This window comes from Colius striatus, chromosome 3 (assembly GCF_028858725.1).
Source record: "Colius striatus isolate bColStr4 chromosome 3, bColStr4.1.hap1, whole genome shotgun sequence".
In the NCBI taxonomy this organism is placed as follows: domain Eukaryota; kingdom Metazoa; phylum Chordata; class Aves; order Coliiformes; family Coliidae; genus Colius; species Colius striatus.
Genome location: NC_084761.1, coordinates 25,678,829 through 25,694,933, shown reverse-complemented (window position 1 = coordinate 25,694,933; position 16,105 = coordinate 25,678,829). Strand labels below are relative to the sequence as shown.

Sequence of the window (16,105 nt, the reverse complement as noted above, 5' to 3'; positions counted from 1 at the left end):
ACACAGTCTCCTTGTCATTGGAGAGGAGCTGACTGCATCAGCTACAGTCAACAGGGCAAAATGAAGCAGAAAAAAATGATGAACTTTGCCAGAGAAGAACTCCATTCATTACTGGATACAGGTAATAAAGTCTAGTCTCCAAATCACCAATATCTTTACCTCAAAGTCTTGATTCAGAACGATGTTTGAGGCTTTCCTTATCAAGCAATGAACACACATTCCCGTGGTTTTATAGGGCATTTCCCGAAGGGCTTTTCTTAACAAGGACAAGGTAATCTATCATCATTCTTTTAACTGCTTTCTCTTCATTTAGTATTCACTAAAGCAAACCACAGAAGAATCACTTTCAGTTGTTAACCTTTAGAGCAAAGCTGTTGCAACTGTTTAGCCAACATAATGATGTCATGACTAGTATCAAAAGATACCTGCAGAAGGTGCAGAATTTCAGCTCTTTGTTTACTCTGCAGTCACTGATATCTTTGTAACTATGACCTGTTTCTCACTTGCAGCAAAATATACATACATAAAAACAGGGACAACCTGAGATAAGCCCAAGAACACTACTTCAGAAGATACAAAAGGTAAAAACTATCATTTTTAAAAGGTATTTTTAGTGCTCCTTCTTCACATAAAACTCACAACAATTCAGCAGTGTATATATAGTATTTTAGGGCTGTAACTGATGTAGGAGCAGCAGACAACAGATATGATGAGACGACAAGAAAAGGCTGCCAGAGCAGTGATGAGAAATTGCAGATCCATACATAGGCTTCCTATGCCTTAGTGTCACAGTTGGAAAAGCTGCATTTTAGAAATGCCAACAAGAATCAGCAAATTGGATTTCAAGAGAGTATGAAACACAGCGATGAAAGAGGAATTGTGTCAGGTATCCGGGTGCCAGGGAGATGGCATATCAGACACAAGTAGGAAGAAAAAACAAGCTGATAAGGAGGAGCTACTATGAATTAAGTTGCCCTTTAGAGTTGATGGCTCTTAATCTGTCCAAGAAACAGTGACCATGTTGGTTTTGCATGTCCCCCGTCTCCAGTACCAATGAAACTGAATTAAGCACTGAGTCTGTAATAAATATTTTTGCAAAAAGTAAAACCAAGAAAACAAAACAAAAATCACTCAAAATCCATACACTTGCCCACACAGTATTTCACTGGTGCCCATCCATCTCATTTACTGTAAGGACAATACAAAGACAACATTCAGCCCCGGAGAATTACTTCATCCTCCATCCATTTTATCCCATCAAGATGCATAACCACCCTATGCTGATATTTAAATGATGCATCCACAGGGGAACGGCATGAGCTGCACTGAAGGGCAATGACTGTCAATCACTGCTGACCCAGGACAGTAGTGAACCAGTCTTCACAAAAAACCCTCTAATTTGTTTTTGAATGCAGCCCCACTGAGTTTTTTCAGTGGTTTTGTACAAAATCAAATTCTCTAACACTGAAAAAATAAACTGCACTGTACATTTTTAGACTTTGAATATTTGGGTAACACTCTTCACTTGTACAGCCCACCTATAATTAGTCTGAGGAGACAGACAGAATACACCGTGCAACCTAGCCTGTACTGAGGAGTCAAGAACTCGGGTCTGTGGGTCCACAGAGGCTGGGATCAGGCTGTAGTCATGTCCTGAGCTTCCAGCTCTCTGAATAAAAACCCAACACTTACTCTGAATATCTTTGAACCACACTAAGAAGGGACATGAGTACTTTCATAGGATCATAGAATTGTTACAGCTGGAAAAGACCTTTAAGATCATCAAGTCCAACCACTAACCTCACACTGCCAGGCCCATCACTAAACTATATCCCTCAGCACCTCATCTACACGTCCTTTGAATGCCTCCAGGGATAGTGACTGCATCACCTCCCCGGGCAGCCTGTTCCAATGCTTAACATCCCTCTTGGTGAAAATGTTCTTCCTAATCTCCAATCTAAACCTCCCCTGGTACAACTTAAATCCATTTCCTCATGTTCTATTGTTTGTTACTGGAGAGAAGAGATTGATCCCCATCTCACTAAAATTCCCCTTCAGGTAGTTGTAGAGAGGGATGTGTCTCCTCTCAGCTTCCTCTAGGCTAAACATCCCCAGCTCCCTGACAACAAAAGAGATACCTCAGAAGCTGTGGCTTGGAAGAACCCACTTGGCTCTCTGGTGCTTCAGCCAGACCATTACTAGTATTCACTATGCTGGTTTAAATCTATTTGCTGGTTTAAATCTCTGTGCTGCTTCATTGTAAGAGCACACTCCCAAGGTACAGCATGGCTACAAGCACCAGCAATTGCACTGCCTTATGTCACATTAAATCAGCAGGCAGGCCAGACATCTCCCACTCCTAAGAGTGTTTTCTTCTGATATAATACCATATAGACAATACTGATCCGTGTTAACAGAGCCTGATCACTGGAATTCGGCCTCATTTCATGACACCTTGTTCAGCTTGTAACACCTTACAACCACCAGTAGTACTCAAGTACAGACAGTTAAATGGTCTGGAAGACATTGTTTCTTGACATAGTAAAGCAAGCAGAAGGCTAGGACTGAGTAAATTAGAACTGGCAACATGGGTCATTTCTATAGATCTCTTCAGCTTTGAGGAATTCCTGAATTTCTAAGGACACAAGCATTGTAGGTCTTTTTCCTCAATTTACCCAAATGAACTACATTACATTAGCATTGGTAAAGCTGCCATAGCAATTCTGCAAACATCTGTAAACCCACAAAATTAATCATTCATATTTGCATATTCAGAGGCATGGCCAGACACACATTTTGCTATTCATCCCAACTGCTCCTTACAGCTGAAGAAACCAAATAAACTGAATCTATACACTATTTCCCAGAAACTGCTCAGCCTCACGGGTCTGTGCAGGATACCCTTGGAGACCTCCAAACAAACAGATGACAGCCTCTCCCCATACATCCTCTATATGTCTCTCACTGCCTGCTTCTCTACACCAAAAAAAAAGCTCTCACTTTTGTATCCATCTTTGTTGCCACAGATATCAACGGGATCTAGTGGAGTATTACACAAAACTACTCCACAGGTGTGGTTCTCTATATTTAGAAATCTCAATCTCACTATTGGTCTTCCCAGAGTTGTGGGACTGTGTTAACACTCTTCGTAACAGTCCTAAAGTTACGATTCTAACCTTAAATTTAACATATGTGACAACCACACAGAATATCTCTTCATCCTCTTCAAGTCACCCATTGAGGAAGACATTGTGTCTTTTCCTGCATTTTAACGGACAAGATGGTTTAGGACGTGGCACCACAAGACAGGCAGTGACAATCAAACTGCTAGCAGCCACCAGCTTCTTTGTCAATAGCAAAAATAACCCCAGAGCTACACCACCACAGAATGGTAACAGAATGTCTAAGGAAATAACACTGGCATGGCCAAAGTTTGCAGACAGACATCAGGCATCGTGGGACAGCTGGGGAGTTAAAAGGAAAGCCAAGAAACAGCCTGCAAACATTTTCAAGCTGTATCACAGCTAATATCTATCCTTGCTTTCCCAAAACATACCACCACGCAGTATTTCATAGCCACGAGTTATCAGGATCTTGTGACTTGCACATTCCAGCTGGAATCCTAATAATTGCAGTTTTATGAGATCTACTCAAGGCTTGCCAGAAGGTAAGAGACAAGCTGACAAGCTGCTCAATACAAGAATATAATTTCACAAGAACACTGACACTGCACATGGCTATGGAGTCTAGCCCCTACCTCACCCTTTTCTAATACCCTTAATATCTTTCTCCTTTGAATCACTCCAGCAATGTGGTTTCAAGCTCTGAGAGTCAAACATGAGTGATAGGTTCATACAGCATCACTCAACCAGAAGTGTACCACAACAGTTTGTACAAGGCGACCTCCACCCAACTTTGTAGACATCATCTCATTTATACTCTTGGACTGTCCTATCAGGCACCAGTCAAAATCTGGTCCTACCCTTAACAAACAAAAAACTACGTAAAGATAATAATACTGAAATGCCACCGGCACCCCAGAGAGTCACCCTTTAAATATTTTTACTGAGAAGTGAGGAGGCAGAAGAAGAGGCAGATGAGAACTCGAGTTTACCCACAGAGTCACAAAACACACTACTGAAAATGACAAATTATGAGAGTTACTTTAGTTTGAAATGCACAGTCATAAACAGATAGAAATAGAAGTAATGGGGATTAATTCTCCACGAGAATTTAAATGCAGTCTCAATACTGACTTTTAGACTTCAAAAGTCATGCCATAAACATTTGAAGCATCACTTGCTATAGATATTCACAGATTTCATGCAAGCATGCACTTTTTTCAGTAACAGTAACTTGAGCTTTCTCAAGATAGCCTGTTATTTAAAAACTGGATTGCGTTTATACAGCCTGGTTTGGTTTTACTAGATAATTGCACTGAACATGCTGCCACCAACAGTCAAAAAGCTCCATTGTTTCTAGGGTTATTAACTAGTTCATCACAATTGATCACCTCTCAGATTCTGAAACCACAGCAAGCCAGTGATCAGAAGGCAACGCACCCAAGAATGCTAAAACTCGTAATAAGTAAAATACAATTTCTAGTCTTCTTTTGACCACATCAGAAGTTACGGCTGGATTAGGGATTTAGTTCAAACTGCTTGAATAAATGATGAAATAACACTAAAAAAAAAAAAAATCTGGGGAATAAAAAGAAAGACAAAGGTAAAAATAAATACTAAGCTCTCAGAAAAACTTTCAAATGAACTTGTTATATATTGTGCTTCAATGCATTAACAACTTGAAGTATGTAGAAATCACTGGATAATTCTTTTTTAAAACCGCTTAACATCTATATAAGCCCAGAGATTTGAGAAAAGCTTACAGAAACAAAAAGTCACTGAAGAGATTATGATTTAAAAGTCAGGCTGAGACCTTGATTAATTAAAGGACAATTAAACAGAATTCTACCGAAGAAACTTTCAGTGGAACAGATCTGTTTTGAGACAATACAAAATGTGTACGTGCTCTACGGAAAGTGAACATGAGAAGGGGGCATTTTTCTGGGGTTTATTTTCAAGCATCACACGAGCACTATGACTGTTGATTTGACTGCAGAAACCACTGCTACGCCTCTTCTTGTCCATTCCACTGTCTGTGCACTTGGCATTTCCCTTTCTTTTATTTCAGACTATAAAATCTGAACCTGCTTTTATTACAGATGAACCTGAGCAACTTTTAAAACTCTTCAGTAACAGACATCAAACCCACTTAAAAAATAAAAGCAGCAAGAAATCCTCAAACTATTGGGTTTTATCTACCTGCAGTTCAGCCTCCTTATCTCCTGTGTCAAAAGATACCGTATCTTAAAAAATATTACTAATGTAGTTCACCTTCTGTAAAATGCTTGTAAATCTATGTCCACCATGGATAAACTTCTTCTTAGAACCAGCTGCACAAATTTCACACAATTATTAGCCAAATATAAACCATTAGCAGCCACTCAATCTCCTTTCCTTGATGAGCAATCCAGGAATATGTGGCTCCATTTTCACAGATGACAAACATCTCAGACTCTTCATTTTGACTTCACTAAACATTTTAATCTACCCACGTAAGGGTGTCATAAAGACAGGTTTTGAAAGTATATGCATTTATGTGACTATCGCCATAATTTCCCTGGTGCCTGTATTTGTCTTATTCATTCAGCTATAGCTGTGCAAGGGCTAAGCAGGAGTTGGATTATTTTTTCTGTAAACAAGAGTATATAAGTAGCTATAAGTGCTCCTGACTTCTAAAGCCTCTGAGCAGACTGAAGGGCTAAATCCTGCCCTCTAGTGTAACTGTGGATGAGAGTGCCTGGGAACCTGCCACACTCCTCCAAACAGCCCTTTCTGGGTGGAAAACAGCTGGGCAGTTCACTGCCGACCAGAGACATCTCATATTTGCCTTGGTCCAGCTTCAGTGCATACCCACTACTTGCTCACACACCATTAGGGTGGGGAAGTCTCACTAAAATCTGGGTAAGAGGATGAGCGGCACCACAACAGATGAAAGAGCACCCTTCTCTGAACAGTATCATCCCAGGCATAGGTGGTCTGGGATGTCATTCATCTCCCCTGCAGAAACACATAGAAAACAGCACAATGGTACTTCTACAAAAAAATAAGCCAAAACCACCAAGGAAGCATGTTCTCAACTTTTTGGGGTGGAGTGTCTCTGCTACCTCATTCCCTAAAACAGCTACATCTGAGATCCAAGAGGAATTTCTCTGTTGACCGTGTTGCAAAGCATTAGCAGTTGGCAAAGCAGTTAAGTCTGTGCCATAGATCAGAAACAATGCAAAAAGAATTCTTTTTCAGAAGGTCTTAGGTAGAAGCAATATAAACTGATGTTTAGGGGCAAGGTTTTTTTAAGGGCGGAGGGGGAAGTGGATTTTACCTAGTGCTAAGATTTGGAACAAGATGCCCTGTTAACAGCTCTGGCCATGCCTGTGGCATACCAAAATGTGACAGGAGACAGCTTATGAGTATCAGATAATTTACGGATAAAAACCTAAGCATCAGGTACTGAACCTTCATGCTATAACACTTCTTGACATTTACTCAAATTCTTCTTTCTGAGGATCACAGTTAAGCTTTCTCCCATTCACAACAACAGTGGTGAGACTTCTATCTTCTTTACTAAGCTGGTATGCTCTATCTATTTCTACATATATATTCTATATATTTCTCTATATATAGTCTTTTCAAAACAGTTACAGCATCACCATTTAAATGTTGTGTATGATACAAGTGTAAATACAAAACCACTTATGAAAGAAACTGAAGATGAAATTTTCCTGGACCGGTATCACCCTATTTTACATTTTCTTGAGGTATTTGAGGAAGAGTAGCCAGCTACTGAGCTGGAAAGAAGGTATTTCAGACATTTGCAGGGCTGATAAAAGCTCATGGTGCTGAATCCTTACTGAGAGGCTGGAGTTTTGTCACCTCATTAATGAGTGGAACGGCTCAGGATTCCTCGGACGTCCTGTTTTAGGCTCACCATGAAATAAAGCTGCTTGAGAAATTATGGAAATATATAAATGCCAACCACTCTCCAGTCAGGGAAATGGTGAAAGGAACCAGCTGTGCTATTAAACATTTTCTAAAATGTATGGTTAAGTGTTCCTTTTCCATTCCCCACGCTTCCCCCCTTCACTGGCACGGTAGCACCCTTTCAGGCAAACACCTCTGAAGCATTTTGAAAAGCCTTTCCAGAAAGACTATGCTCTTTGTACATTTTCCTGAGCATAAATCAGAAGTTGTTGATCAACAACAAAGACAGACAGACATGTTTTCTGTTTTGCTTTACACAACTAAAACTCTAAGTGCGTTCTGTTTCTTGTTTGTCTGCAATGTACCCTCTTCAAGGGAAAAAACACTGAAGTCCCCAGGGTGTGTCCAATGGGGCACTTCACTGAAGTCACTGTACAACACACATCAGATGTGGCAATATCTACCACGCACAACGTATTGTCCTGTTTTTTAACTGTGAATCATACGATTCCAATCCTCCAGCGCACAGGACGTCAACTTCCATTCCCAGTTTCACTGACACAATTATGAATAAACCAAGGTGAACGGAGTAAGTGCAAAACAGTCAAAGCTCTCAGTGCTATGACATAAACCAGATTGTATATTTTGAACAAGCAGTCCTTGGTACTAGAGGCAGAAGAGTGGAAGCAAAAAAAGACGTGGATCATGGAAATTTGTTTACAGTATTAGACTTTGCTCTCAAACATAAGGAGATGGCAATTTGCCTTCTAAAATAAGAACTTCCTTTAAAGGTAAAAATCAGGATGTGCTATATCAAATGTTATTTAGTATGATTAATTCATAAGCATAGCAGCTACCACAAGAATCTCTCCTAACTGCACTATAATTAAATTTTTAAACCAAATTCTCTGCAGCCATTATATTTCTTTTCTCAAAACCACTGTACAAAACCTTCTCTGTAACTAAGAAAAGTTAAGGTGCATATTTTCTCTATTAATGCCTTTGTTTTAAAGTCTTCTCACACTGTCAAAGATTTACTGCCCTCTGCCATGCCAATGTGACTGGCCAGGCATACCACAAGATTTCACAGGGACTTCCACAGCGCAGCATTCACCAGGTCAGAGTTCAGCATCGTGCAGATTCGTATTGAATGACGTACTTACAACAAAGATGCTAAGGATGTGAACAATGTCGTAGCAACGTGCCTTGCTGATGCTTCAAGCACTGATTTCTCTACTTCCCAGAACTAGAGCTCTTTCAGGGAAAACAAAAACAAACAACAAAAGAAAAAACCTCCAAAATCAAAGAGCTGACTGATAACAAAAGGGGAGTGTGATGGCACGGGACATGGGAGCAGCTCAGGCACAGCGACACTCCTGTGCCTAGGTGCACTTGTCGGGAGAGAATGCCACCAGCCCTCCAGCTGTACCATGCTTACCAAGTGTTCTTTTTAAACCAAGGGATTTTCTGCAGATGGCCAGTGTCAAGTGGGCAGGTATCTGAGAAGCTCCCTAGCAGCTGACCTTCTGCAGCATGGGACAGAGGGCACGGCAATCATTTATAGTTACGGTTTTCCTTTACCTTTGTCACCACTCACTCAAGAGGAAAAAGGGCAGGAAAAGACAGATGCTTCAGAGAGGTAAGTGCCAAAGGAAAGGGAAAAGAGTGCTAGTGATCAGATAGTCCTGAAGAGACAGAGAAGAAAGAGTGCAAACTCAATATGTAGAGACAAAAAAATGACAGCAAAACTAAAGCTAGAGAGTAAGACAGAAATTTGAAGGAGAAAGAATAAGGCAGTACCATCAACACAAGAGAGACCTTCCAAACATAATTCACTATTAGTAAAGCTTCATGAGAAATTAATTCAAAAAATTCTAGCACTGGCAAGGTTTAACAGGAAGAGTAAACACACATTAGATAGACTCAAGAACATAACACTAGTACTAGTTTTCCTGGTAGAACAATAAAAAAAGGTGGGAAGAGGAGAGATGATTACAGGGAAGCTCTACGATAAAATTATGGGGAAGCTCTATGATAAAAAAGATGACAATGATGATTGCAATCACCACTCAGGGTGGCTGGCCCAGCCAGGTGAGCACAGAATAGATGCCACTGCTGGCATTTTTCACCAAAAAAGCAAAGTACTGAATAAGACAAGAATCTGACATCGATCGCAACAACCAGAAATGCAGCTTCTGGCCCAACTCAACATCACTTCCCTTTGCAGCACGTTTCCAGCATTATTTTCATAGCTTCTTCCAGGGGTGAGATGACATGTTCAATGAACTAGTGAGACTTCTTTCCTGTAAGAATTACCACATTTCCCAAACACAAAACAGTAAAGCAAGCTGAATACATTACTGCATGCTTTCCAGCGCAGACTTGATCCTGAGCAGTAACTGGCATGGATAAAAGCCAAACCACTTACCTACATGGTAAATTAATGCTTTGCTTTAGGCATCAGCATTTAAAAAATCTCACATGTAATAATTTACTGCATTATATTGGCAACAAACATTTTGTTACTACCAGCACATCATCGATGACACTTCCCTTTAAACCAGTATCTCAGACAGAGACAGAAAGAGATACAAATGCCTAAAATCAAACCTGAAAGCTTCCTATAGCTTTACCTATGAACACTAGTCGGCCTAATAAAAGATGCTAACTTCCCCAAAATACAGTGCTCCACGTCAATCCTCAGTCCATCACATGTACAGTGTTTCTACCAGAGTCACAAAATGAAACAGCCTCAGACTGAAGCCCAACTTGGCAATACTGTTATTTCAGAACAGCCTGTTACAGTATTTCTTCGAAATTGTTGGAAAAGCTTTTTTGCAAATGGTAAATGTCCAAAATGGAAAATAATAGTAAGAATCTTTGGTCTGTTTCCTCACTTCCTTCTCCTCTTTATGTTCTGACTTCGGTGCCGACTGCGCATCTACCACTCAGAGTACAGGTGCAAACCAGACAACGATCACAGTCAGGTATTTCACCTGCTCTTTCTGCCAAGCAGCGGCCAGCAAGCCCCTGCCTGGTCGAGGAGCATGCATCATACAGTAACACGTTTTCTCAGACCATTGAGACTATCTGCCCGACAGACAGCTATAGAGCAACTCTTGTTTTGAAGGAAATACCTGAAGGGCATTCCAATAGCTCACTGCTATGTCCACAAAAACTCCATACTGAACACATTCAAAATACTCTAAGGTCCACAAAAAGCCATTTTGTTCCTGGGGCAAAAAACAGCCTGTGTTTGACAGCAATCTGCCCACTTACACTTATGACAGCATAGCTCCCTGTGAGACTGACTGTTGGAGAGCGGGCAGCTGGCACCATGGGCAGAGGAGAGCTCAGGTCAGGGACCCTCAGATAGCACTAACCATCCTATGGGCAGTATTTCCAGCTTAGGAGCCTGTTCCTTCCTCAAAAGATCAGGTGTCAGAGGAAAAACTGGTTCTGCTGGAATTTGTACGTTTTATTTTATCCATCAGTAATTAAGTTGGAAAAATAAAAATATCACAGTATGCGATGTTTTAAGCCAAAAAGGTGGGTACTTTGTTGCAAACTCTGCTTCCTTGAACAGACTTACAACTCTCTCCCTAAGAGTACTTGTACGCTGAGTACTCCTGTTCATGAGGACTTACACCGGGGAAAAAACCCCATTCGCCTTCTTTCTAGCTTTATGCAACTGATGTATTTACCACTGCTGTGCGAAGCAGTCAAGTGCCACTGCTCCCGTTTAAGAGCTAGGCAAACAAACTCGGACACCTTCAAACACGTACGCGAATCTGTGCGCAGTGACAAGCTCTGGACCGCCGCAGGTTGAAAGAGGAGATGCCAACGGGAGCTTGCACCGTGACATCCCACCGATGTGGTGGCCGGCGACGGGAAGCCCGTGTCGTAGAGCCAGCGGCTGCGATACCCGCCTGTCGTATGGATACATTATACATCTGCACACAATCGCGTTTGTTTACACACGAGCGTATGCATATTTACTCACGCTTTCTAAGCAAAGCTCCCCGCCGATGCTTGAAGTAGGACGGGCGGGCCGCCAAGGTGGCGGCCCCTCTCGGGAGCCCCGCTGCTCCAGCCAGAGGGGCCGCCCGCACCGGTGCTGGCCCTGGCCAGTCCCGTCCCGTCCCCCTGGACACTCACTGTGAGGGTCGCTTTTCTCGCGGACGCCGTCCACCCGGCCGTCGGGGTTGATGCGCAGGAAGAAGCCGCCGTTCTTGCAGTAGAGGCGCTTGGGGTCCTTGAAGTGTCCGGGGGGGAAGGCGCCGCTGCCCCCGTCGTCAGGCAGTGCCGGCAGCGTGGTGATGCTCCCCGCCGCCGCCGCCGCCATGCGCCGGGCCCCGGCGGGCCCCCGCCGGCCCGGGCCCCCGCCGCTCCCCGCCGCCAGCGTCGGGCGGCCTCGTCCCCTGCCGCGGCCGTCCAGCCTCGCCTCGGCTCGCCGCCACCCGCCCGAAGCCCTGCCCGGCCAGCCGCGGGTCACCGTCCCGTCCGCGGGAGCTGCGCAACGGCGCTGCCGGCCGGCGTGAGGACGGCCGGGGAGAGCTGAGCACGCCGGGGACGGGCTCCGCCGCCGCACCGGGCTGCCCCCGCCGCCGCCCCGCCCCCGACCGCCCCCGCGACGGGCCGAGACCGCTCCCTGCCGCCGCTGCCGGCGGGGCAACGGGGTGAGCGGGACCTGTGCTGCGGGGCCGGGCGGTCTCGGGGGATGCCCAGCCCGAGTTGCAGGGCGCCGTTCCGCGAGAGCGCGGCAGGGCTGTGCTGCCCATCGCCTCCCGCCGCCGGCCAGTGCTGGAAGTGCGATGCAAGTAACAGGCCAGCTTCAGGGTCAGACATCTCCTCTGGTTTTAAGAATAAAATAACTGGAGAGTTATTTTAAACCAGGAGAAGTTCAGTGAACTCTGGATCGGATTAAATTGTTTCAGTCACAATCTAATGAAAAGTAGGTTGACCTGTGAAAATCCACGTGGTAACCATTTCACTTCTTGTGCATTTTCCGGAGAGAAACTAGTTCTGTTCATATTCAGCAGTAGCAAACTGATTGACTGGCATCTGCAAAGGGCAACAGGAGACCTCCCACACCAGCCAGCATAACAGTACAAGTATTTCTAAAACACGTATATAGTTTCTAAAGCGTATCAACTCATCAAATACAGCTTGTGCTGACAACAAAATGGGATTAAGAGGTTTGTTTCTAAACCTGCGGTTTGTGCCCCAAACCTCCTCTAGCGATAGGCTGTTCATTCCTGTACCTTAGGCAGCTCTACCATTTCACAGGCAGCACAAGCAGCTTTGGGCAGTCCCACTTGGGACCTCTAACACTGGTCCTGTTGGGACCTCTAACACCAGTCCTGTAATTTCACAGAGCCAACATAGAGCAATCTGCATGAAGAAACAAACGCCAAAGCAAGACACGCTGTCCAGTCTAAACAATTTGCAATATTCTTTTTGCTAGTACAGACGTAAAGGAATTTTGTTGCCGTCAACTCCCCTTCCCAACTCTGACCCCTTGCAAGCTATAAATGGTAATGCTTTACCACACTCGGTGACAATTACACTGCTTCCCACACCCTGACCCCAGAGGCTTAACCATGATGAATGGAGCAGGCAGAGCATAGCATGGCCCAGCCCAGGGCAGACACAGGTTCACCCCCGTGTCAGCCAGCCGCCTCCTCGCAGCACCGTCGGCACGGCCCAGTGTCACACGCCTGCCATCATTCTCCACGTGTGGAGCTCCACTGCTCCTGAACGTAACCTCCCTTAATGTTCTCCAGCTTCTTGCCATCATTTACGATGCTTTCTTCTATTTCTCGTGGAAATCTGACTGTTATCACTGTAACTGGGAGTTTTGGGCTGTTGCAGCCAACACCAAAGACCCTTCTCCATTCCTCTTGCTCTTCTTCTGTAACAGAAGCCGTGTTCAGAGCATTTAGCATCTTTGGATTAGGTCTTTGCATCTTTCTTGGAAGGTAGATGAAGTTAAAAGGTAGATTTGGGTAGGTGAAGAGGTGAAAATGCCACCATTAAACCTGTTAAGAATTAAAAATAAAACAAACCAACACAAAAACTCAAAAACTTTTCTAAAGATTAAACATCCATAGCTTAACCATTTTTCTAACTCCATCTTCCCCTGCCCACACAGCAAGGTGTTGACAGCTCTCACACATCCAGTGCTGAGCACTGTCATGGGAAATCACATTTCTGCACCTTGTAGGTCAGCGCTCCATCTTCTGGGAACTGGGATTTGGCCAGCAGGGCAGGAGCCTCTGTAACCTGGGAGCACCCCTCAGGAGCACAGCCTTGGCCAGCTGGAAGGCCCAGCACCAAGCTACCTGAAGCTTTAACACCATGTTTCATAGGTCAGAAACCTGATATTTCAGTTTTCAGAGCTGTGGCCCCTAGGCCAGTAGAGGCAAGGTGGGTAAGGTCATCAACTCAAATTCCTTATCAAAAGATACTTTAAAAACTTGTGCAGTTTTAAGTGGCTACCGGTAAAATTATGGGGTTTGAAAGCTCTTTAGAAGCTTGTCATTTGGGCTTGTCTCTGCAGGACCTAGAAAAAAAAGAACAGAGCTGAAATGAAAGGTCATACTCCCTAAGATATCTGCACCCACCTGAAGATCTGCCAGTTTTCTTCATTTAAAAAAAGAATATATTTTTCCTTTCTCTTCTACAAATGGAAAACATACAATTTTTTCATTTTCTCCATTTTACTTTCTTCTGCACTCCAACCTCTTAATAAGGCCATTAATATTCCCCTTAACTTTGAATAAAACAATTTTGGCACTGGCATTTTCCTTTCCTGTGGCCTTGGCCACGTTATCCTTACCACCACCCTTCCCCAACTTAGATCCTGTGCACAATTACACCCATACAGCTACTTCCCCTCCACCCAAACCATTAATTATCCCTGCTTCCAAGCCCCTTCATAAGCCTTCTCTTGACCCATGTAAAACATCACCCATGTTAAAATGCCCTAAACCTTGCCTTCCGTCTACTTCAAAAATAAATGTAACAGGTTAGACAATAGTCTCCAAGATTTATCTAAATTACTTACCTTTTTGTGTTTGTCTTGCATTATTTTGTAATCAGATACACTTTTAATAGAGTCATAGACTATCTGAAGCTGGAAGGGACCCATAAGGATCATCGAGTTCTACTCTCTAATTCTCACAGGAACAGCTTACCTCTTAGAGAGATGAACGTGTTGCTCTCAAGGGTTACAAAAGGCACTTCATAAACAAGACAAACAACCCATTCCAACAGTAGATAACTGTGGACCATCTCTATGGCCCAACATTGCCTTTATTCAATACACAATGCTTATATGTCTCAAAATCCTCAGTAGCATCATACTCAGAACATCTGGAAAAAAACAAACCAAACAAAACAAACTCTCTATTATATTGTTAGGCTGATTACAGAAAAACCTTTAAAAATGCAAGAGTAATTTCTGAGATATTTCACATTGGAAGTAACAAATTCTGACAGCTCCATCAGTTTTTAATTTTTAATCCAAAGTCCAGGAGATTTAGCCTGCAACTTTCCCAGACTCTCCAGCAGCTACTAGTACAAATCCTGCCATATGAGAACCCCAGAAGATTTAATGGAAGCTGCTCTTAGAGGGGCTTCAGCCGTATGTCCTTGACAGTTTGCCAGGACTGTGTCTCCATAGTGTGTTTGGTCACATGGGTATCATGAAGGTGGTGTTTGGAAAGTGTGCTAAATTAATCTACGGAGGACCTGATTTGCTTTAAAATTAAACCAAAACAAAATCAGCCCTTACTTTTGAAAAGCAATTAATATTACAGGAAAGTAAAGACACACAGGAACACCTCAGCTCATCCACCTTCCAAACTATTAGAGATGGAGCATCAGCCTCAGGCCTCCAGTCCACTTCTTGATTCTCTGGCTTTCTTGGCTTCCCAGTCCCTCTCTTTGGTGCACATCCAAGTAACGATTAGCCAGAAAGTGATGGATAAGCTGTGTCTCTTTTGCTGTTCTTCCTGTGTTGTCTAGTGCTCAGCTAGCAGTGGAAAAAACATCCCTCTCTCTTCACCAGTACATACTGATGCTGAGTGCCTCCCACCAAATTCTCAGACATTCACTGTCAAAGGCAATTGTCCTCTGCAAGAGTTTGACACTCGCGGCCAAATGTTCCATGAGTATCCCTGACTTTAGCACTGCGCCAGCACACAGCCTGGCCCTCACTTTAAAGGGAGGCAGGAGCTGCCAGACAGCCTGTAACACCCCACCGGGGAGCACCAGCTCTCTGCCAGAGCAGGAAAGAGCCTCCATGTTGCCTGGCCTCACACGGTGCCTCAGTTAGGGTAAGCCCCCTGCTCCCCGAATCATCAATATATATCAATGTTATACCACACACCCTCTCCTGAATCTCAAGAATGCAGTGATAAGAAGCCTTCTTTACAGCCAAGATTTAGCCAGATGTCTCTGACAAAGGGTTGCAGTTCTAATTCAGTCTTACTCAGTTAATCCTTAGCACTAAGGAAGGCTCTCTTTTCTAACTTTCTGGATCTTAAAATTCTCTGCTCCAGATGTTTCCCCCAGATTAGAAAAATAAATCACAAAATAGGCATGATGTAGACGGTCCTTGAATAAATCCACCTCAGTCCTCCCTCGAAGTGGAAGATAACCTTGATGTGAGAAAGTAGCTCTTGCGCAGGCAGTCCAGGCAGTCATCTAGATACAAGAAGTCTTAATCTTTCAGTGAATTATTTATGTCTGAGGTAACAAATTTCTCAGGAGAAAAAAATAGTGATTAACTTTAAATATATTTCTTTTCTTCATAATCTGAACATGAGTTTAAGAATTCTATAGCAATTTATTCCCCAGAACTCTGAGTTCTTTAACCAACACCAGCTGATACTTACATTCTGGGTCAATATTCATAAGCTCATTCAGGAGCTTAAATGCATGCACAAAGTCTGTAACAGACTAAATTTTTCTTATAAATATTAGTGACTATAAAAAGTTGTTTGGCTTAACTACTTTTTCAAGTGCATTTTATGAGAAAAAGTTTCTGTATTTCCAGT

The 16,105-nt window shown here is 43.3% G+C and overlaps 1 protein-coding gene across 1 annotated transcript in view; it reads right to left on the bottom strand.

Moving 5' to 3' along the window:
• Window positions 1-11,403, bottom strand: part of FGF2 (fibroblast growth factor 2) — a 36,060-nt gene extending 24,657 nt beyond the window's left edge. Inside the window, exon 1 of the mRNA XM_061994294.1 lies at window positions 11,199-11,403. Coding sequence (XP_061850278.1) covers window positions 11,199-11,385 — 187 coding nt within the window. The 5' untranslated portion in view covers window positions 11,386-11,403. The remainder of the gene's footprint in view (window positions 1-11,198) is intronic.
• Between the last annotated feature and the right edge of the window lie 4,702 nt (window positions 11,404-16,105).